This window comes from Anolis sagrei, chromosome 6, assembly GCF_037176765.1.
Source record: "Anolis sagrei isolate rAnoSag1 chromosome 6, rAnoSag1.mat, whole genome shotgun sequence".
In the NCBI taxonomy this organism is placed as follows: Eukaryota; Metazoa; Chordata; class Lepidosauria; order Squamata; family Dactyloidae; genus Anolis; species Anolis sagrei.
The window spans coordinates 95,627,219-95,649,144 of record NC_090026.1 but is presented as its reverse complement, the minus strand read 5'-3'; the positions used below and the strand labels follow the sequence as shown (position 1 = coordinate 95,649,144).

General features: G+C 36.9%; 1 protein-coding gene across 3 annotated transcripts in view; it reads right to left on the bottom strand.

The window, feature by feature from the left end:
* Nucleotides 1-4,887: 4,887 nt before the first annotated feature.
* Nucleotides 4,888-21,926, bottom strand: part of SNX13 (sorting nexin 13) — an 81,566-nt gene continuing 64,527 nt past the window's right edge. For 2 of the 3 annotated variants that reach the window (XM_060782139.2, XM_060782140.2), the window contains exons 20-26: nt 21,487-21,597; nt 17,927-18,088; nt 15,418-15,489; nt 12,546-12,691; nt 11,018-11,086; nt 10,347-10,459; nt 4,888-9,131 (exon numbers count right to left, since the gene is read on the bottom strand). In XM_060782139.2, coding sequence (XP_060638122.1) covers nt 8,884-9,131; nt 10,347-10,459; nt 11,018-11,086; nt 12,546-12,691; nt 15,418-15,489; nt 17,927-18,088; nt 21,487-21,597 — 921 coding nt within the window. In that variant the 3' untranslated portion in view covers nt 4,888-8,883. The remainder of the gene's footprint in view (nt 9,132-10,346; nt 10,460-11,017; nt 11,087-12,545; nt 12,692-15,417; nt 15,490-17,926; nt 18,089-21,486; nt 21,598-21,926) is intronic. The other variant, XM_060782141.2, reaches the window with a different exon arrangement.

Sequence of the window (21,926 nt, the reverse complement as noted above, 5' to 3'; positions counted from 1 at the left end):
GTTTTACTTAGATTTTTTGTTACTTATATAGTTTCAGATACATTCATTCTCTCTACTTTAAACCACAGGGGAGTAGTTTATAAATTCTGTGGGATTTTTTACGAGTTCAGTAATATAAGTAGCCATTTCAGCTACTTTTGCATAATACTTTTTAATGACAATTATTTATTTATTTAATTTATTTACCACACTTTTATCCCACATTTTTCAGCTCAAAGGTAACTCAGGGTGGCATACAGATTGGTAACAATTAGATGCCGAATACACATAAATACATAATTTAAAACAGGTTAAATCAAATAATAAAATTCATATAAAAACAATTTAAAACTATAAAAATAAATGACTTCCGTGAAGTGTCTCAGTGTTGTAATTAATTTCAGAAATAACTGAAATGCTGTCCATTTTACAGATAGAGAACAGAAGCTAATAGAATGTTGGTCGAGGTAATCCCATTGGTTTGAATTCAGGTCTTTCTGATCCAAATATCCTCCACTGATCCTATTTGTATCAGAGCTTAGATGTTATTTGTAGATAGATACATACCAATTAGCCTTTGCTAATTAAGTGTTGTAATTCAAATTGGAGTATGAAAATGGGGTACATGCAAGTAAAGAAAAGCAGCACCAAGCAAAAATCATACAGCTTCTTTTTGTTGTTGGCAGGAAATTCTGTGTGCCTTGGATCACAAGAAGATCCAACCAGTCCATACTCCAGGAAATAAAGCCCGACTGCTCGCTGGAGGGAAGGATTTTAAAGGCAAAATGAAGTACTTTGGCCACATAATGAGAAGACAGGATACTTTGGAGAAGAGAATGATGCTAGCGAAAATGGAAGTAAAAAGTAAGAGGGGCCGCCCAAGGGCAAGATGGATGGATGTTTCTTGAAGTGACTGACTTGACCTTAAAGGAGCTGGGGGTGGCCACGGCCGACAGGATGCTCTAGTGTGGGCTGGTCCATGAGGTCACGGAGAGCGGGAATTGACTGAACAAATAAACAACAAAAATACCTTCAAGTAATGCCCTACTTATGGCAACCCTAATGGGAACCTGCCATAGATTTTCTTGGCAAGATTTGTTCATGGGGAATTTATCCTTGCCTTCCTGTGAGAATGAGAGTGTGACTTATCTAAGATCAGCCAATGGGTTTTCATAGCTGAGATAGAATTTAAAGCCTTGTCTCCAGGTGAATATATTTCTTGGTGTTCACATGACACTTGGGTCTATTTACCGTAATGGCCACTTAATGTAGCTTTGTCTCACATTAAACAAATTCGGTGGGGGGGGGGTTTGCTCTGGAGTGTCCCTGTAGATCCATAACTCACTTGTTCTTTGTGGCAGTGTAAACAGTTGGACTGGTTCTGAATTGGAATCAGCCTCAGCTGTTTACATATCCATCCCAGTACCCCTGGGTCTGGGCATCTGGGGAACATGGGATGGTACTTATTGTCACCCTTGTGTCCTCAGCTTAGTGGTGCCAGAGTAAATGGAGAAGGGTGGAAAGATGGTGCCGATTTCTCCTTTCCCTCTTCCATTTTGTTGTGGTGTTCTGGCCAACATCAGTAGAAATGATGAGCAATCAGCAATTTCATGCCCAGTGGTCACTGCTAAGTCAAGGACATGGGGGAGGCAGTAAGACTGACCATCCTGTGGTGCCGAACCAGGCTTCTTCCAACCTCTAGGTCAGCTTGGTGCCACACAGTATGAACACCTACCAACCACCATGGCAGTTTAGCAGCTAGCTGTGTAGAACCCCCCCCCCCCCCGTGTTGATCCAGAGTTCCCTATTCCAGAGGAAAGTGGCCTATGTAGAGGGACTTTTAATATCTCACCAAACTACGAATTGCATGATTTCATAAGTTGCAGCTGTGGCACTTAAAAGTGGAATAATAGTTCTATTGTTCCATTAATTTCAATGACCTACTCTAGTTGCGGTAAAGAATTGGATGTAGGTCCAAAGGTGCATTTTGTATGGAAAGAGACTTGAAAACAAGAAAGAATTATAGATTCTGTCTTCATTCTGCTCTCCTGAGACACTATTTTGCATTTAACTCCATATAGCAGACCATTAGGATCAGCAAAAATTAACCAGAACCAAGCGTTGTCTGAAGTTTATCTGCTCCATTTCATACTTGGTTTTACCAGCTGACCAACCTGTTCTGTTTATCCAGTACATTAGATTTTCCTAACCAAAATACTTGAAACAACTTATCACAATCAGATAAGTCCAATATTTCTCTTGTGCATTTATTCATTTTACCCGTCTTAAAGTCAAACTGGGGAAACTTCTACATATCCACCCACCCTATGCAGCACATAATGGATCTGGTTTCATGACTTTAAGTAATCACTCATGATCCAGACAAGATTTTATTCCGGAGTGTAGGTACAAAGAGAACTTGTCAGAGGATATTTGAAAAGTGTGCCAAATTGAAATGACAAGGTGATGCTAGAAACATGTGGTGTGCTGTAAAAAAAAATTAAATCTCTGACTAGGTAGATCATCATGAAAATTACACTGATAAAACTGTGTGCTGCTCTTTTTACTCCACTAAACCAAGACATGACTTTTTTTTAAAAAAAAATTCAAAACACATTAACCCATTTTTCTGCATCAGTTAGAGCATTCAAGGGGATTTTCAGTAAGATCAAACAAGCCGAACCAAAATTAATTAAATGACATTACCTAAATATAGGTAGGAAGGCAGCATGTGTATGAGTGAACAGTACAGCTGGCAGGTGATAAACCTAAACAGTGAAGGATTAGGCAAAGCATCAGCAAGTACGCTAGGGCCTGAGGGAATTGAAACACTTCAATTTGGTCCAGAATGCCAACAGAAATTGAGCCTAATGGAACATTTGGGACAGGACGCTTCCAATCCTGGGCTTGAGCTCTTAGTCCTTCTTTCACACTTTTTGTTGTTTTAATTAAATGTCTCCACAGGACGGAAGGAAAAGAATTCAAGGTGCCATTAATGAGTGTATAAAAGGGATTTATCATGCAAAACAAAGGAACATGTTGTCTCTTGCGATTTTCTTGTTTCTTGGCAGGGAGTTGGGACTGGATAGCCCACGAGGTCTCTTCCACTTCTATGGTTCTATTATTCTGGATCCTCCATAAAGAGGAAACTGTTATGACATCGGGAGAACCGGCACAAGTAATGGAAATTGTTTATGGGCTAAATAACAGAGATGTCCCCTAACAAAAAAGTACATGGAGAAGACCTTATCACACAAATCTGCTATTCTGTTACATTCAGGTTCTCACTGATAATGGATTCATATTGCATCAAGCACCTCTGATATCACACTGGCTCAAATGTGCTTAAGTTTGGACTATTAAGAAAAATATATTAGCACTGCAGCAGTGTATAAGATTTTTTGCTTTTCACAAGTCTTTTTTCATTAATTTGTGTAGCCAGGACGAGAAAAACATTTCAAAGGGGATTGAATTACCTTCACATAGCGAGATAAGATAGAGAGAAAACAGTACCATTGCAGGCTCTGTACAACACTGTTAATTTGCTTGGCTCATTGGCCGGGGCCTGTTAAGACCTTGATAAAACCAGCCGGAATGTGTGCTGTATAACTCTGGACAGCTGGAAGGAGAAAAGGCCAGTCACAAATTAAATTAAGAGGTGTAAAATGTCGTGAGAAGGAAAACAAATTGAGATGGCGAAAACAGGTGCCAACTGACATTTATTCCATATTCAGTCACACTTTCTTTTCTCACTGTGATTAGCAGCTAAGCTGAATTAGGGCAGATTTCATGCTTCTGTGACCTCCCTGAGTTCCCGTAAAGAAAAAGGAAAAACACCTGCAGGTAGATGTTTTTCCAAAGAGCTAAAACATTAAAATCCCCAACTACTGTTGAACCAGCTGAATAGTAGTGATATGCTGGTCAGAGTTAAAGGGCAACACTGCATTCAAATGTATGAAATCACTCTCCGATTCAAAGCATTGATCATTAAACAATGATTTCTATGCATTACAGTAGAAATTGCACATAAAAAGAACTTTCCACATTGTTGTTTCTTTGGTTTGCTCTATCTCAAAAGCATCATGAGCTTGCAAGAATAATTTGCATAATGGTTTATCAATCTACTCTTAAAATGCAAAATAACTTGTAATACCAATCCATACTAGATATAATACAAAGTCAGTTCCTACATCTTTCACAAAAGCTTGAGGCTTTCTATAAAGTCAGACAGATCAAATACATTATATAAAAGATATAAAAACTTCTCTTCAACTTCTGATCATACCATTTTCTTAATGTTGCATACAGCACCATTCTAGTCTTTATGATCTGTTTTTCTGTCACTATCAATACAGTATTCTGAATATGCTCAAGTTGTGTTTACAAACTTTGTTGCCTATATGAGTAGATGAGAAAGACAATATACATTTTCCATAGGGACAAACAAGTGGCACCTTGGAAAACTTGATATTGTGGGGTTCCTAAAATAAATGTGAAACAGCTGGTGTTATATCAATGAATACAATAGTTCTGGTGGACAGTCCCAGCTGTTGTGAATATAAAACTCACAGAAAAATCCTAAAAGGCATTTTTTCAGCTCAGGACATACAATACTTTGCAGAGGATCTGCTACTGTTTCTATCTAAAGTGCAGGTGCTTGAGATGCATTAGGTTTATTATGATCCATTCATATTCAACTGTTATTACATGTATTACTTCATTTATTACCATAAATATTCTCTAAGTGTTTCCAAATCTCCTTTACGTTGGCCCTTTTACCCCAAACCAACAGATCTTCAACATTATTTTATCACTCACTCCCCAGTGAAGGAGATCTTCTACTATGACTTCACCTTTAAACAATGCAATTTATAATGCAGAGATGGTAATTAAAAGAAACGGAAAACATTCTCGTTAATACTTTATTAGTGTATTTTTTCTGAGCTTTTCTGTTGAACAACATAAAGCAAACTCCAAATAAAAACCTAGAGTTCTTAGCTGATCCAAAAGAGAGAAAGAGACCATGGCATTCCAAATTGGTTTTCATTCTTTGTTAAAGAAAAGGGGGAAAATATTGAAAGGACCATTAGGCACACAGTTGACACATACTGTACAATGATATGCATAAGTCATTTACTTCACAACTATATTAAGATGTGCTCTTTAGATTTTGCTCCTTGTAATGTAAGAACTATGCTCATGTGAGCACAGAAAAGTAGGATTTACAGGGAGTGACAAACCAGACTTTTAAAACAAGTCCTTAGATAATCCAACACAGCAGCAATAACAGAATATATATCGTTGGTTTAGACAGATTACACCTTTCATCTCAATAGCTTAAAAAGGTCTTCCTCCTCCTCCTTTTTTTAAGTTATTCAAATACACATGCGTTACATGAAAATATTGCACTAAAATTAAAACTGAGATTGTAGAATTCATATTTTACTTTTAAAAATTGTTACACATTCTGGTAGCAATTAAAATTAACTGTTTAGTTATAGCAAACACCAGAGGCAGAAGCTCGAGGATGAACCATATGAAATATTCCACCTTACTGTCCATTCTCTTGAATTAAGGCTAAGTGCATTTTGGTGGACAATGGCACATTTATTTTCAGAGGCTGGTCACAGCATTCACAGGCCAGGACATCCCCAGCTCAGTGTGTGCTGTGTTTAGACAATCAATTTGGGGCAGGGGCACTTTGAAAGATGGTAACCAGGATGAACAGAGTACGGCCTTCCAGATGTTAGACTACAACTCCCATAATTCCTCACCATTGGCTACAATGGCTCTGGTTTCATGAGAGATGACATCTTTCTGTAAGTGCATCCACACCCATAGAAATGATACAGGGGCTATAAATGATAAAATGTGAATGAACAACATGTGAACTATGCACAAATGATCAAGAAGAGACATACAGTTCATGGTTCCTGTCTGTAGGTATGCTCTGGAACTAAATACAGATGACAAAACCCATGAGGTACATTGAAAGAAATCACCGAATTTCATTCAACCAAAACTTTAGGAATAGAGAATCAAAACTCCAACAACTGAGCAGAATCCTAACAACTAATGTAGATGCTCAAAGATAGGAGAAACTATATTTGTTTTATTGGCCGTTGGTCATCCTGGTAGTGAAAACTGAACCAATTACTCTACATATACTGTATCAATTCAAGTTGCTTAAGCAGAATTTATTACAAGGTGTATTTAGGACTAAAACATTTTCTGTATCCAAAGTATGTAGATTTTGGTGTTTAATTACTGAATTAGGCCAACAATGACATAGGTCTATTTTTCACAGAATTCTAAATCTGTTAAACTTCAAACTGCAAGTGGGGGCATTATAATCGAATACTCCTTCATGCAAAACTGGCATGTTGAAGAAAAAGTCAGCTATAAACGTTTCTCCTGACATGCCTTGTTTCTAAGTGCAAGGATATTCAAAAACTTTGTATGTATCTTAATCAAAGACCCCAACTTGAAATTCAAAATGGTGCAGATCAGCTCTTGTTACCATTTCATTGACCATCAGGGCACTGACTGACAATCAAATCAACAGAATTTTTTATAACATATATGTATGATATATCTTGTTAACTGTTACCACTATTTAAAAATACGGAGAAAAGGTAAGAATTGATTCTTCATATCTGTTGTCTGAAAATATAATGATGGTACGTGGAATTACGTATCTACTTGAAACAAGTAGCCTTTGAAACAAATGCTTACCGTAATGAAAATGTAAAAAAAAGAAATGATGTTAGAGCACACTCAGAACAGACGTCCCCTGCTTATTTGAAGAGTTAGGGATCATGGTGCTCCCATGAAGTGAAAATTGTTAAAAAGCAGAATCTAGTGGGGTTTTTAAAGCTTGCAAATGCAAGACTGAATACTAGGAGGCGCTAAGATGACAGAGGAAAATAATAATGCTGAGTGAACTGAGAGAGGAAACCGGGGTCAAAATTGCAGTAAGTAGCTATAAGTTATATCTATCAAAACAGTGGAATATTGAAAACCAAAGTTGCTGAAAAGAAGGGGGTGCTTGTACTGAGCAGACCCTGCTTCAAGAAAGTTAACCAAGTGAGACATTAAGAGTGGCAGGGTGTGTGTCTACAGCCTGGATGCCTTAAACCAGGCCTCTTCAACCTTCAGCCCACCAGTTGTTTTGGACTTCAGCTCCTAGAATTCCTGACCATTGAACAAGCTGGCTAGGATTTCTGGGAGTTGGAGGCCCAAACACCTGGAGGGCTGCGGATTGAAGAGGCCTGCCTTAAACTGATATCCTTCTTGGCTGCTCCCCTCTTTGATCTTCCAAGGTTTGAACTTTTTTCTCCTGAATATAGGTTACTAAATTGGAGGACCTCAGCTGTGAGACCTTTTAGGAACTGCATTTACAACCAAACCCTGACAATTAAAATCAGAACTCTTTTCAGAAAAGAATATGTTAACAGTGTACTATATCTTAGATATTTTCTGAATTTCTCTTTCTCTCTTCTTAAATAACCACTATATTTGAAATCCCTTGGTGATGGGAGGAAGGAAAGTCAGAAAGGGAGATGGCGAGTCCAAGATAAATTAAGGCTAATGAAGTGTGGTCAATTATTATTTCATTCTCAATTGGACATGTTTGAAAGTAAAGAGGATAAATGGGGCGGCGGGGGGGGGGGGGGGAGCTTTCTGTGTTGAAGAGGTTTATTAAAATTTTACATTATGTAAAAAATAAAAAGATTGTTATTTAAAAAAATATTGTAATTGTGTCTCTTATTTTCATATATACACTATGGTGCATTCAGGAATTTGCAACTATTTGCATATTATGACTGTTCACCGAAGTCTGTAAGACTTTCATCTCAGCAAGAAACCAAGTTGTTTTAGCTATTTACCACTTGAGGGGAATATACTTAAGTATGTCTTAGGGTGATTTTAATGGCATATAATACAATCCCTTTTTTCAAAAGAAAAGAAATGTTCTTAATGCCAACAGTGTTTTATTTTAAATTGCTGCTTTCCCTCATCCTCACACTCCCCAGGTTCCTAATAAATAAATAAATGTGGCAACCTCATATTTAAAACACTGTTCCTTTTCTTTGCTAAGTGCTATTAGGAATCTTTTCATTTAACGGTTATATGAAAACAACAAAGATTATAAGTGTAGAGTAAACCAATACTGCTAAACAAGCTGATTCAAAACCATGTTTAATTTCCTGTACTTCTGCCCTTGCTCAGTGAAAAATAAACCCAACCAAGGTAATTTATTTAGTTCAGCTTTTTTAAAAAAGAAAATTCAGGTAGATGATGCCATGTGCAAAATCCATATTATTACCTCAACGTTTAGTTAGGAAATATAGTTTGGGGGAAATTACAACAGTTTTCAGAGCTATTTGTCCCACAAAACGTTTCTTCATGCTAGCTCAACCTTTTCAGACCCGCTGATTGAGATCTACAAGCCTTGACAGTCATAATGCAAATCAAATCGCACCTGATTCTCACATTGCACAATCTCCCAGTTCCAAGCACAGCAGCCAAATCCTCCATTGCTATCACCATAGTTGTGCTTTACTTATGTCTCAGTGGACAAGGTCTAGCACGTTTTCATTGCTGGCATTCATAAATCCTGTCAGGAGTGGAAGAAACAGACATTCTTTTCAGAGCGCAGTAGTTTTCTTCTCAATGTTGCATGAAGATGCACCAAATCATTTAAGACACATGAACCCTGTTCATGGTAGTGGTTGCATTAGAGATGAAGGATGAGAAGGACCACATCTTCTATGGATGCATTAATAATCTTATTATGTGACACTAAAAGACTGGTGCAGAAATAACAGCATGAGAGTTATAAGCCCCAGAGAATCTGCCCAGGTTCTGGGCAAACAGACACCAATGAATAAGTCTGGAGTGTCACCTTTTCTGTAAAAAAGGCGCTTGCGTAGATTGTAGTCTATGCATGTATCGCTGCATTTGTTTTGAATGTGAATGCAGTTTTTTGAAGAGATCAGGAAATCCATACACTGGAAATAAGGTTTCCAAGAAGCCCTCCAGAAAGACATATATCAGCCGTTTATTTAGTTGAGTATGTTGAAACATTTCAAAGACTCGGAGGATGCCTTTTCTTGTTGTCTCAGCACCTAGGATATGCTTCAGCTCATCTAGACAAAGACAACAAAATATGACAGTTCAAGTAAAGTCGTTATCTTCACATGTGTTTGAAATACAGGATGTTTCAAAACGATGGATCAAATTTCAGAGCAGCATATTGCACAATTTATTTATTTATTTAGACGTTTTCTATACCGGCCTTCTCACCTCAACGAGGGACTCGGGTTGGTTTACAGCATATATGAAAGTACAATAACATATAAGTACAACAAAGTGCAAAATCATTACATATTAAAATAGTACAATAAAGTACAATAAAAACATCACAATGGTAACATATTATACAAAAAGTTACAAATTCTTTACTGAATATGTGTCAAACTCAAGGCCGATGGGCTGAATCAGGCCCACCATGTCATTTTATGTAGCCCTCCAGGTACTGGACTACAACTTCTGTATACTTCATCATTAGACATCATTGCTAGAGCTGATGGGAATTGTTGTACAGAAACATCAAGAGTGCTGAAGTTTGTTCTCTTTAATCAGGAGAGTGGGATTTGAGTTTGGATACAAGGCTTGTGGATGCAATGTCTGACTTTAAAATGTCCTTTCCCCAACCTCAGAGTCACAAGTGCTGTTGGGTTGCAATTCCCATTATCCCTAGTCATCATTAAGAATACTCAAAAGTGATGGAAATTGTTGTTCTACAACATCTGAGGACCAAGACTGGGTAAAAAAATAAAGAGTATTGAAATAATGCAAACATTATAATTGGTCCTCTGTACCCATGAATTCTCCATCCATAGATTCAATGGCCCTTTGAAGGCAACAATAAGGCTGATGGAGCCCTCAATGAAAATGAGCTTGATACGATCGGTTTAATGAATTGACAAGTTACCAAGTTTTATTAACCATTTTGAACGAGAAACAAATCTAAAAAATAACACCACAAATGAAGAATATCTCATTGGGACTTATGCTGAGGGATCACAATCTTGAGAATGACTGAGGTTTGTATGCTGGAAGAGGCATCTAACAGTAACCCATTGGAAACTATGCCCCACCCTTTCAAGTGGTAAAAGTTTCATTCGTGGGCAGTTCATGGTTGCAGAGATATAGCAATTTCATATTGGGTCCATCTTTTTGAAAAACCCCATATATCATTACTATGCTACATACAAGGTTCTCTTTCTGTCACCCAGTTGTCACAACTGAGAGCATTTCTAATTCTTCAAGTAGCAACCAATTTAATAAATTTCACAAACCTGGCATTATCCCCAGTAATTTTGTTTTTCCAGCTATTCTTGTTCGCATTCGTATTGCATTGTCTCTGCGGGGAACAGTTTCTGCCAAAATACCATTTGGCCAAAAGGCATCCCTGTAGGCAAAATAAATTTACAGTGGAAAATGAAAACCATGCCATGGTTACCAGCTACAAACACTGCAGTGCATTTAACACAATTCCACATGCATTTTTTAATCTCAAAATCCCAATATTCCCTAAACTGATCTGTTTATTGTCTTAGACCTTGCCTATACAAAGGCTGGAACCAAAGTCTATTGATGATACTCAAAACTCCGAATTTGATCACAGCAAACTAAAGGATTGATTCATAAAGGGAGACAATACCTAATGCTATCAGTTTAACCTTGGATTAAGAGCTACAAAATTAAGTAAACACATAGAAATCAATATAAACTTCCTTTTCCCTTCAAAAGTGACTCATCAGAGGGAATGTGACAGCAGAGTATCCACTAGTGAAAGAAGGGCCAAGTAATATAGGAACAGAAGAAAAAGGATGTGAACTTATTTTTAAAGATTCATTAAAACGAAGATTCCTTGAAAAAGCTAATAATCAGTCAAAGGCAAGAGTAGTAACTGGTTCTAATAAAAAACACTCATTCTCAGCTACAAGTATATATATAAAATACAAACCTGAACCGTTTAACCGCATCTGCAACCTGTTCTGGAGATGTCATCCAATCAACGTGATCAACTATTTTTCTGAAATAAAAGCAGGCTTATAAGTAGAGTCAGATCTAGACTAAGTTGAACCTAAGCTTTACTGCAGTTGGGATGAAGAGTGCATCTACACTGCCAAATGATGCTGGAGCTTCATCAAACTAGAGCTCCTATGATTCTATAGCATTGAGGCATTAAAGCTTTTCAGCTGGGAAGGGACTTTATATCCAAATCCAACACAATACCTAAGATATGGAGCTGCTACCATGCTTTTGTTTGAATAGATACCACAAGGGTTATCTGGAAAATAAGGTTACAAGGAAGGTAGCTCTCATGGGGAATTTTCTCAGAGGAAGTTGGCATCACTGCCATGTAGCGGGAAGCCAGTGGAAACTAATGAGCAGCACAGTCGTCAGTAGCTCGTCGACTGGCATTGTGATGAAGGTTAGAGATGAGCGTCCTCATTTCGTTTCCCTCCAAGTGAGAAGTTAGTGCAGTAATACGCGACCTAAATGCTAAGGGCATGAACACCGTTGCTATTCATCGCAAAATCATTTCTGTTTATGGAGCGGACTTAATGTCAAAACAGCATGGGACAAAATGGGTACGAAATATATTATGAGACCATGAAGAAACTTTGCAGTCATCCAAAACATCATGAGATGCTGATGGCGGAAGTCTGTTTCCTTCATGACAATGTGCATCTGCACAATGCTCAGGCAACACAAGAGTTGTTGACTTCATTTGGTTAGGATGTTTAAAACCACCCCTTTCACAGACCCGATCTCGCACCCAGTGACTATCATCTGTTCACTAAATTAAAGAAACACCTTGGTGGAAAACACTTTTCCGATGACAATGAGGAGAAAATCCAAGTGACGAACTGGCTGAAAAAAGGCAGAGGGAAACTTCTATGATACAGGCATCAAAAACACATCCCATAGATGACAAAATGTATTAAACTAAATGGTGATTATGTGGAAAAATAATGTAATACCTATGCTACAATTCATGTAAGTTTTATTAAAATATATTCATTCTTTGTATTTAAAAAAAATCTTGTAACTTTACTTTTCGGATAACCCTCGTAGTTGGCCAGTTTCAAAACTAGCTGGTTAAAGGAAGGACAGGTATCAGGTATAGATGACAATTTGGAAACAAGGACTTCTACTTCATCAATCTAAGAAACTATATTGGAGATTAAGTGAGGTAAAGAGCTGTATGGTACAAACAAAAGAAAAGACAGAAGTGTCAGCTGCCCAGTCAGAAAACAATTTTGTTTTTCCTGTATTTTGTTACTAATTTTTTTTTCTTTAGCCCAAGGGGTGGGGTGGGGAACTAGTTTTTCTATTCTGACTCACCAAAATTATTAATATTCAGCTTTGTTTAAAATTATATCACATATTAAACTAACAATTATTGCTTAAATTGGAAATGCATAGTTCTTCACAAGGACATCATCTAATTTTAAAATATTAGAAGAAAGACTGGAAGGCAGTACTTATTTATTGTATATCCATGCATTGCTCTGATCAGCTGCTGGAGCAAGTTTTTGATATTTCGTCGTAACCATTGATTTCTCTCCTTTAGATCAAAGATTTCATCCATGAGTAGCAGCATTATTTTGAGAGGAACATTGTCATCCACCTAATAAATTGGGATAGAAAATTAATTTTAAGTTTGTTTCCACAGTCAAGAATGTAACTATTATATAAAGAATTGGAATTTATGCTATATGGAATTAACTGTAGAATGAATTATAGTGAACAATCAACAATATTTTATGTATTACAAATCCATTGATCTTTTCAGATAACAATTCTTAAGAAAGTTTACAAGGGATTTCATCCCTTAATGCATTTGCTTATTATAATAAAAGCAATATATTTCATATATTGATATTAAAATTGTCATATTTATCCTTTTTTCATTTTTAAATTTTATTTCTGTCAGTTGTATCTATTAAAAATTTACTAACTTTCACCAACTTCCCACATAAGTTTTCAGCAAATAGACTCTCAAAAATAAATCGTTACTTTAGCAGCTTGCTTTAGGACTTAGATGCTGGTTATCTTGCAACAGACCAACACAGCTACTACTCTGAATTTTGTAAAATGTATTTTCAATATCTATTTTTCCCCAGTTACAAACATACAATACATTTTAAAAATCCCAACTGCACAGATTTAATCAATGCCAAGAATAATACAAATATATTTAGGGCAACTTCTCTGATAATTTGAAAAAAAATGCTAACAATTGGACCATCATCCTGGGGGAGAAAATGCCAGTTTTCTAAAATCGTAGCAGTCAGTACACAGAAATAGAAAGTGGAATGCTTTGATGTGGCAAAGAAAAATGTGAAAGTGTAGAACAGGTGCAGATATATCACCATAGCAAATCTGCATATAATCTTGGATAATGTTATGGTCCTATCCTCATTAAAGATGAAAGTCCTTTTGAACTTGTTCTTTACATATTTAACCAGTGTTCCAGCCATAACACTAAGAAACAACTCCACCTTTGGAGATTATCTGAAGTTCAGATGTGTTAACTTCATCTTCATATGCTTGAACACAAACACATTCTTCAGAATCTTAAATCTATGAAGAGTTTCATCAAGGTCTATGACCAAAAGAAATATGGAGGAGGGCATTTTTCAGGAGGACTTGGAGACATGGGCAACTTACATCAAATGCAGTAAATCAATATTAGCAAAGATGACACAGAATTAGTAAACTTACTGAGATACCATATACTGAGGAACTGCTCAACTGACTTCACATATGCAAGTAGGATTGTGTTTCTCAAAATATATTCCCTCATACTATATGGGGAACAGCTTTTAAAACTGAAAATGCCAAAGCAATTTGATATAAAGACATGCAAAAGAGAGGGGCTGCTACTCCAAGAACTCCACTTACAATAGAAAGCATCCTTAGGGATGTTCACAATAGTCATATTTTTGGAACATTAACAATAATATAGGGTGCAGCAGCATAGCTTCCTTTTTTCAAAACTTATTAAAACCCATTGTATGAATCAGAATTTTTTTTATAATGTAGGCGCATACTTAAAAGTTTTGTTTTACGTAGTTTTGAAGATCAAATTAGGTAGGTGACGTCCCCCATTCTCCATACACTGGGTAAACCGATTTCTGGTGTTTGTCATGACTCTTGCCAGCATAGCAGACGTTATGTTGGCAATTTCTTCCTGGATGTCGGTTTTAAAATCTTGTAGGGTCCTTGGATGGTTCATATAAACATGGGATTTCAAAAAAACCCATAGAAAAAAATCACAAGGGGCCAAATCTGGAGAGTGGGCCAGCCACTCCAAATCCCCCCTAATTGAGATGAGGTGCTCTGGGAAATTTTCCCTCAAAACAGCCGTCGATGCTCTTGAAGTGTGTGCAATTGCACCATCTTGTTGGAACCAAATGTCCCCTAAGTACAACCCATCTAGCCGTGGGGAAAAAAAAATCCTGTAACATGTTTACATACCGGTCCAAATTCACTGTCACTGCGACTTCATTTTCCTCAAAGAACCAGGGACCAATAATTCCAGCTGAGGAAATTGCACACCACACTGTGATTTTAGGTGAATGCAAAGGCCTTTGATGCAATTCTCGAGGATTGTTGTCAGCCCAGTAGCACATGTTTTGTTTGTTGTCGGACCCACACAAATGAAAATGGGCTTCATCACTAAAAAAAACAATAGCGTCCTCTGAGAATTGAAGTCACATTCAGAAAGTTCCTGCACAATCGCCATCTTGTAAGGATTGAAATGAAGATCACCATGAAGAATTCTCCTCACAGAATGATCGGAAAGTCCAAGGGCAGACACATGTTTGCATGCAGAACGCCGTGGTGATCGCAACATTGAAGCTCTCACTACCTCAATGTTCTCAGGTGAGCTAATTGGCCGAGGGACTCCAGTTCTTCGTCTTGTCGCACTTGCAGTTTGTCTGAATGTAGTAACCCACGTAACAATTGATTTCCAGTCCGGGACAAGGGCCAATGGTGCTAAATTAAAGTGATTCCGAAAGGTGCACTGGGTTGCAATCACAGAACATCCGCTCGAAAAGTAGGCCTCAACGGCAAAAGCACGCTCCTCACTGTTCCAACTCATGATGGCGACTGAACTGTGTCAGGACAAAACTTTATACTCCTGCCTCTCAAATGAGACCACTAGCGCTCTGCTACATCTTCAACCGAGTGAATGGCGCGCATTTTTAAAAAGTTATGCTGCCGCACCCCGTATAATGCATGTGTGCACATACAAACTTTTTTTAAGTTCACTAATCATAAAAGCAATGCAATAAAGCAAACTTACAATCAATATTTCATTTTGAAATGACCAAAGAACCAACTCACATTATCATCAAGGTGTGCTGCAACACGGCAGTGTTTAGGATCAACGTATGTCTTCTGCATTAAAGGAGGCTCCTAAATTCCAAAGAGATATTATTAACAGAAACGTAAAGGTGAAAAAGCAATTTACAAACTCACGGTTATAGACCTCAATTAAAACTTTGAATGGCAAATTTTAAATATTTTAAAAATATAACTAAATTAATAAAAATATTACATGTAAAATTGATGGATTATTAATATCTTGGCAGAAAGGCTAACTAGTCCTATATTTCAATTTGTAACACTGATCACTGACATACAGAAAAGCCCAAGTGTACTATATTTATTTATGCGAGAAGAAAGAAACCAACGTTTACTTAATCTCATATTTCTAAAATGTTCTGCTAGACTACCCTAGAACATAAAAGACTAATATTTTCAGATTTCATTTCAGTCCTTTAAAAAAAAGGACTACCGTGTAATTCTACTTTCTACTTATGCTACAAGTGCATTTCATTAACATTCATAATGCCCTGTATTGGTAGCCTTATAATCTTATTGTTATACAATAAAACAAAGGAAGGAAGGAAAAGGATATGAGGGAAACTGGATTATTACATTTGGTTTGCAATTGGCATGCATCCTGCTTGAGCTTACTTTAACATTACATACTTGAAATATTTGTTTATTTTTTTAAAGATGCATACATGTGTGACAGAGCAGAAGTTGGGTTAGCAATGAAAAGGCTGATGAAATAAGTATATCTTATTCAAGGGTAGGAAGGGGGAATTGATGAAAGCAAGGCTACAGGCAAAAGTCGAAAAAAATTGCTTCAGACATTTGCTCCCATCCAATTCACAAATGAACATACGGAGCATCACAAACGACAGAACTGTCCAATCTATATCTGTGCTGAAGTTTATACTTTAGGCCCTGAAAACAGAGCATTTCTTTAACACAGAACTAAATATGGCAGCTCTGGTATGGGCAAGGAATCATGAGAACTTAAGGCTCTGGCTTTCAACTGGATGTGAAGTGATGGGAGAGACGGTGAATTAAATCCAGGTCTTTTGGCAATTTAACTAAGGATTTCAAAGTGGTTTGAGAATGCACCACAGACTATATGGACTGCTCTGAACTTCTGAGATAACTAAGACTGAACACATAAAGTATGCCTTTTCAGCTGGTCCTAAATTAGAATTTACTATCTATCTTATGTTTTCTATGGATTTGAAAAAATTGACTCTGTAGAATGGCACAACTGTTAAGAGAGAAAGAAAAAAAAACAGTAATGTGGATTGACCGGGGAGAAAATACTCAAGAATACTAAACATACAGCTTAAGGGAAGAAATATATATTTATAACAGCAAATATTCTTCTTAAGAAACAGTAAACGCAGAGGAATCCCTACAGCCTAGATGGGCATTTCTTGTGGGAGGGGGCTCCGCACCACTCTCTGGCCTCCAGGACCTTCTGTGGTCCATATACTAAGCCCACTCCTCCAATAAGCAAATCATCTTTAGCCATCAAAACCATCAGCAACTAAAAATCTACTTCTATTTTTGAGTTTGCAAGCTGTGAGATGGAGATGGGGTCTGCAAACCATTTTTCTTAACATTATATATTTCTGGAAGATGTTTACTGGAAGTCCCATTTGACAGTAAAATGCAAAGAAAACAGGGAAGCAATGCCATGAAAGACCAAATACTGGACAGAGCAGTCTTGAAAAGATTACAACTTGTAACCTGAGATTCAGACAGGACAGTGGGACTAATAGAATTTGAATCATGTCTGTGTCCTTTACATAAAGAAATACTTATATATATGTAACGGCATATGTGAGAACCTTTTGGTGTGCTGTAAGGACAAGTTGTCCCAAAGCAAATGTATATAAAATTTAATATTACATGTCACTGCCTACAAAGCTAACACGCAACTACTATCCCTAAATCCCTGCTTCCATCTCTCTCTCCCTTTTTCTAACCTTGCTTCCTCTTGCTTATCTGCATGAAGACAGATTTGTGAAGTTAGAGAGATTAACAACTAATAACAAAGACAAAAATGAATAGGCGCTTATTTTCTTCCAGATAATATTGTAATATCCAAAAGAAAAGATAATAATCCATAAATCTGAAGAATCAAAAAGTTTCTCTTTCCATTGTGGCTACCACAAGTATTCTCTTTCAAAATTATGGCTACAGAAAGTAAATTGTACTTCTTCATTAAATCGAGATGGTTCAGATTTGTTGCTCCATCAATTGACATATAAAGTCATGTGCAATAGACAATATCCAAAGGATCAACAAGGACAGGACTTAGTGCTAAGTAAGATATTCAACTTCATAATAGATTTTCTACGTCTGCTACTTTTTTGGAATAAATTTGGATAATGGATAGCATCTGCTATACTTTGAAGTCTGCTATTAATGTATTTTTATGCAACAGTGTTTGTTCTGTCTTTTCTTTTTATAACAATTGGCCCAAAATGGAGTGTAGTATATGAAATGTCTTATTTCAATGCATTCTTACCTTGAAAAATGATTGCTTTATGTCTTGTCCCAATCTTTCTGATATTTTGCCCATGTTGTCTGACATTTTAGTCATCCCCTCTGTCAAGCTGTCAGGGAAGGACTTGACAGCATTTGAAACATTTCTCATAGAGTTACGCAGTGGGTTTACAAATGTGTCCATCTGAAGAGGAAAACATTTACCACGATTGCATAAATCTATGAGGATACGACTACAGTAATCCAGTAATGTGTGTTGAAAATGTCATACAGTTCGGAGAGCAGCAATACAAAGCCATTGGTACAAATCATTTTGGTTGTAAATTTCAAGCATCCATAAAGACGAATGTGGCTTCGACATGACATTTAGAACTCAAAGGAATGTCATCAACAGATCATTCCTTTTCCCGCACATGACTCAATCTGAAGACAGCAAAATCCTTATGGCAAAGATTTGCTTTTTTAACTTATGGTACTGTAAAAAACCACCACTGAAAAATAAACAAATGGGAACCCTTTACAGGAGCAAAAAAATCCTTTTATACAAAGGGAGGGGGGCTCCCTATACCACTGTTCTAGAGGTCTCATATGGAGTAAAGTGGGAAAATAAAAGAGGGAGAAGGAGAAGTAGTGATACCTAAACACTTCTCAGCCCTGTATATGAAATACTGAACATAAAGATGTGGATCGTAATGCAGGTCACTACTATTCTGTGAACATATTGTATTATTTTTAAAAGGTAAAATGTTGTTCAATCAGTTCAAAAGTTTTATCATTTTAAGCCAGGAAAGAACTGTAAGTTCCAAGAAACAGTGTAAGCACTGCTACTATGAATTAAGAAAAAGGTTTTGAAGCTTCTCCATTTACAAGATAATATTCCATACTTTGGAAGATCCAAATCAGAGCAGACAAGAAGGGAGCATGTCTAGAACTGAGCTGTCATTTACATCCCTTTAGCAACCAATAAAGTGGAAGGGACAGACTGTGTTATGAGATCAGAACATCAATAATCCACACTGAGCACTTTAACTAGAAAATCCATGCTGGTCTGGTCTCTTTGCTATACTTATCATATGCTATTCTACATTATATGTTTACTTGACTAATAACATGGGCAAGGGCTTGCTCTGTTCACAAACAGCTATATCCTATTTTTCTATGTTAATACAACATGTATTCTCTTTATTTTCACTTTGTATATGTAGTTGACAATATATAAACTTCTGAGATGATTAAAACTGATATTCTTCTGGGGTAGCCACCCAGCATTTATTAAAATGCCTAATTTTTTCACCTGTAGTTAATTCCCCTCAAATTCATTGTAAGTCAGAATATGGAAGCCCCTCTGCCTCAGCCAAAACTTAGGAAGGAGGGCTATTTTTCCAACTATAAGGCAATTTATTATAGTGGCAGCATCAAAATGAGCTGTTAATTGACTTATTTGGGAGCGACACAGAATGCAGTGGATGAAAGGAAGGGAAGCACATCCCTATATGCAAGTGCTTGCAAGTAAGTAAGCATAGAATATAGGTCAGACACATAGCAGGTTAGAAAATTGCAACAAGCCTATTAACACATATTAAGGTAGTCAATTATATTTCAGGAATGTGGGATCCAGATCCACAATTGCCTGTGACTATACATTGTTGTGCCACTTATTAGTAAACAGCAGCAATGTGAACACAGAGATGCTAAAGCTTGCATGTTCACGTGATTGCCACTTAATAATAATAGCTGTGATTTCCTGCATATTGAACCCCTGCAGATACAGCAGGTCTACTGTATAATTAAGTCTGGCTATTCTGGCATATGCTAAGATATTTTATTAAACTCTAATCAGTTTTCCTTAGCCTTTCATGAGGTTGGATGCTTGGTGCAGACATCATCTGTACCACATAGACATTTTTTGATTGGGATAATTTTTTTGTTAGGAAACTTCGGCTGAAAAAGTTAAATCATCTATGTAACATTTGCTAAATATCTACATTGCATTGGCCATTAAGGGTCTTCTGTAGAGTGTGTGTGTGTGTGTGTGGGGGGGGGGGGGGGGGGGTTGGATATGTATGTCTTTAAAGCCTAACATCTTTGTAAGACAGAAAGGTGACAATTTGTTTAAGGTGGCATCCTCAAGGATTTGAAAATCCTGAAAATTTCGAAAGAATGTTGGTATTTGCTTGCCAAGAGAAAAACTATATATTGTGAAATGTCATATAAGTGAGCGGAAGGAAAAACATGCATCCATCGTGTCATAGTTAAAATTATATGCTGATTTGACTGCTTTTTAAAAAAAGAATGTAAGAATCACTGAATGGTTCAGTCCCCGAGCTATTACAGAAGCTTGAACAATGGTGGACACAAGTTTTAGCTCAATTTTTTTGTTTAAGCGGTCAAATTAGCATTAACTTCTTTAAAAACATATAATAGAAATCTATGCTTCGTTTATAATAAGGAATCATCAAGGCAAAATCGGCAACTGAGCATTTAAAATCTGCAAAGCAACCTATTTCAAGCACAATGGCTGAACAATCCGCTCTGACAAAGGGCTGTATTCAAAGGTTTTGCATTTAGTTCCTTTAGTTCTTTCATACAAAACAGATTCAAAGAGGACTCTTAAAGGGAGACATGCATTCTCTCTTTTGAGCAGGTGGATGGAAGTCATGAAGCATGTGGTGTCTGAAATGGGCAGAAGGTTTCGGGGTAAATAAAAGGAAAGGGAATAGTAATATCTTTCAAAATACTTTACACTTTAAGGCTGATTGTACTTTCTAAAACCTTTTGTATTGCAAGCAATCTGTTATGCAAATCTGGCTTCATTGACAATAAATATTTTCGTTTACTTCAAAAGTTCTCATCTGCATACTGACTTTAAACCATGAGATTATTTGCATACAGGATGAGCTTCCTCATCTGGAAATCAAAATTTTTCCCTAAACCCCAACTTTTTCAGACCCACTTCAATCTTTGGGGAAAGGGGGACAATCATATGTCAGACATTTGTTGAGTTTTTCCTTTAAGAAGCCCTAATAGGGAAGAAGATGAGAAGGAAGGAACTCTAATTACACAAGGCCCCTCTAAAGAGCAGATGCATCCAAGCTCATCTTCCACCCAGCCAATGGCAAGAGTGAAAATGAGCATGGGGCAACACCATTAGCCACCACCAGTATCCAGTCAAGAGAGAGAATTAATAAAAAAACTTGGGAAGATTTCCCTCTCATTTCTTGAATACTTTGGTAGAAGGGTGGAAAGTGTACTCACAGCCAGGGAAGAATCTGGGAAACCTGCTTTTTATAAAAGCTCTGTGTACATGGAATCTTCCCCTATTCTTTTCTTTCCCCTTCAGGATTTATTGAGAGAAAACTAGCACGCACCCTCTTTTCTCCATTTTTCACTCACAATGAATATGCAATTACAGGCATTCCAAAGTTCCCACCCTTCAATCCCCCAAACCTTTTGGCCCCAAAATATTCAGATAGGGGAGACTCACTTATTATAAACTTGTGTTTCAGTTGCAACTGATTAAGACACAATTTATAGTATCACATCTATTCTTGAGGCCAGCTAGACAACAGAAGCCAGTCTTACCTTCCGAGCAAAATCTCCCTTTCCTTTACTGTACGCCTTATTTTCTAAGAAGTCATACGCATAATGTGCTAAAGCAGGATAAGCTTTCATCACCTCAGGAGCTAGCAAAAGCTAAGAAGAGATGCAAGTAATTTAATTTAACATTTAGAAAGATTACTATTTTGGTTTCAATGATAAAATATATGTAACACCAATATGTAACATGCAAGATGCTTTTCAACTAATTTTGATTGTTGCCATTCCAGTTATTACCGACAATCCTTGTATTTTAACTTCTTCCAAATGCTAGAAAAATGCTATGTTTTTTTTTAAAAAATCACCAAATCATTCCTAAATATTCTAAGGAATACTGACTCCAAATGATAAATTGTGTATTATATATTTGGTAGCAAACAATTAGGTAAACAATTTTTAAAGTTAGAAACTGCAGCTGTATATAA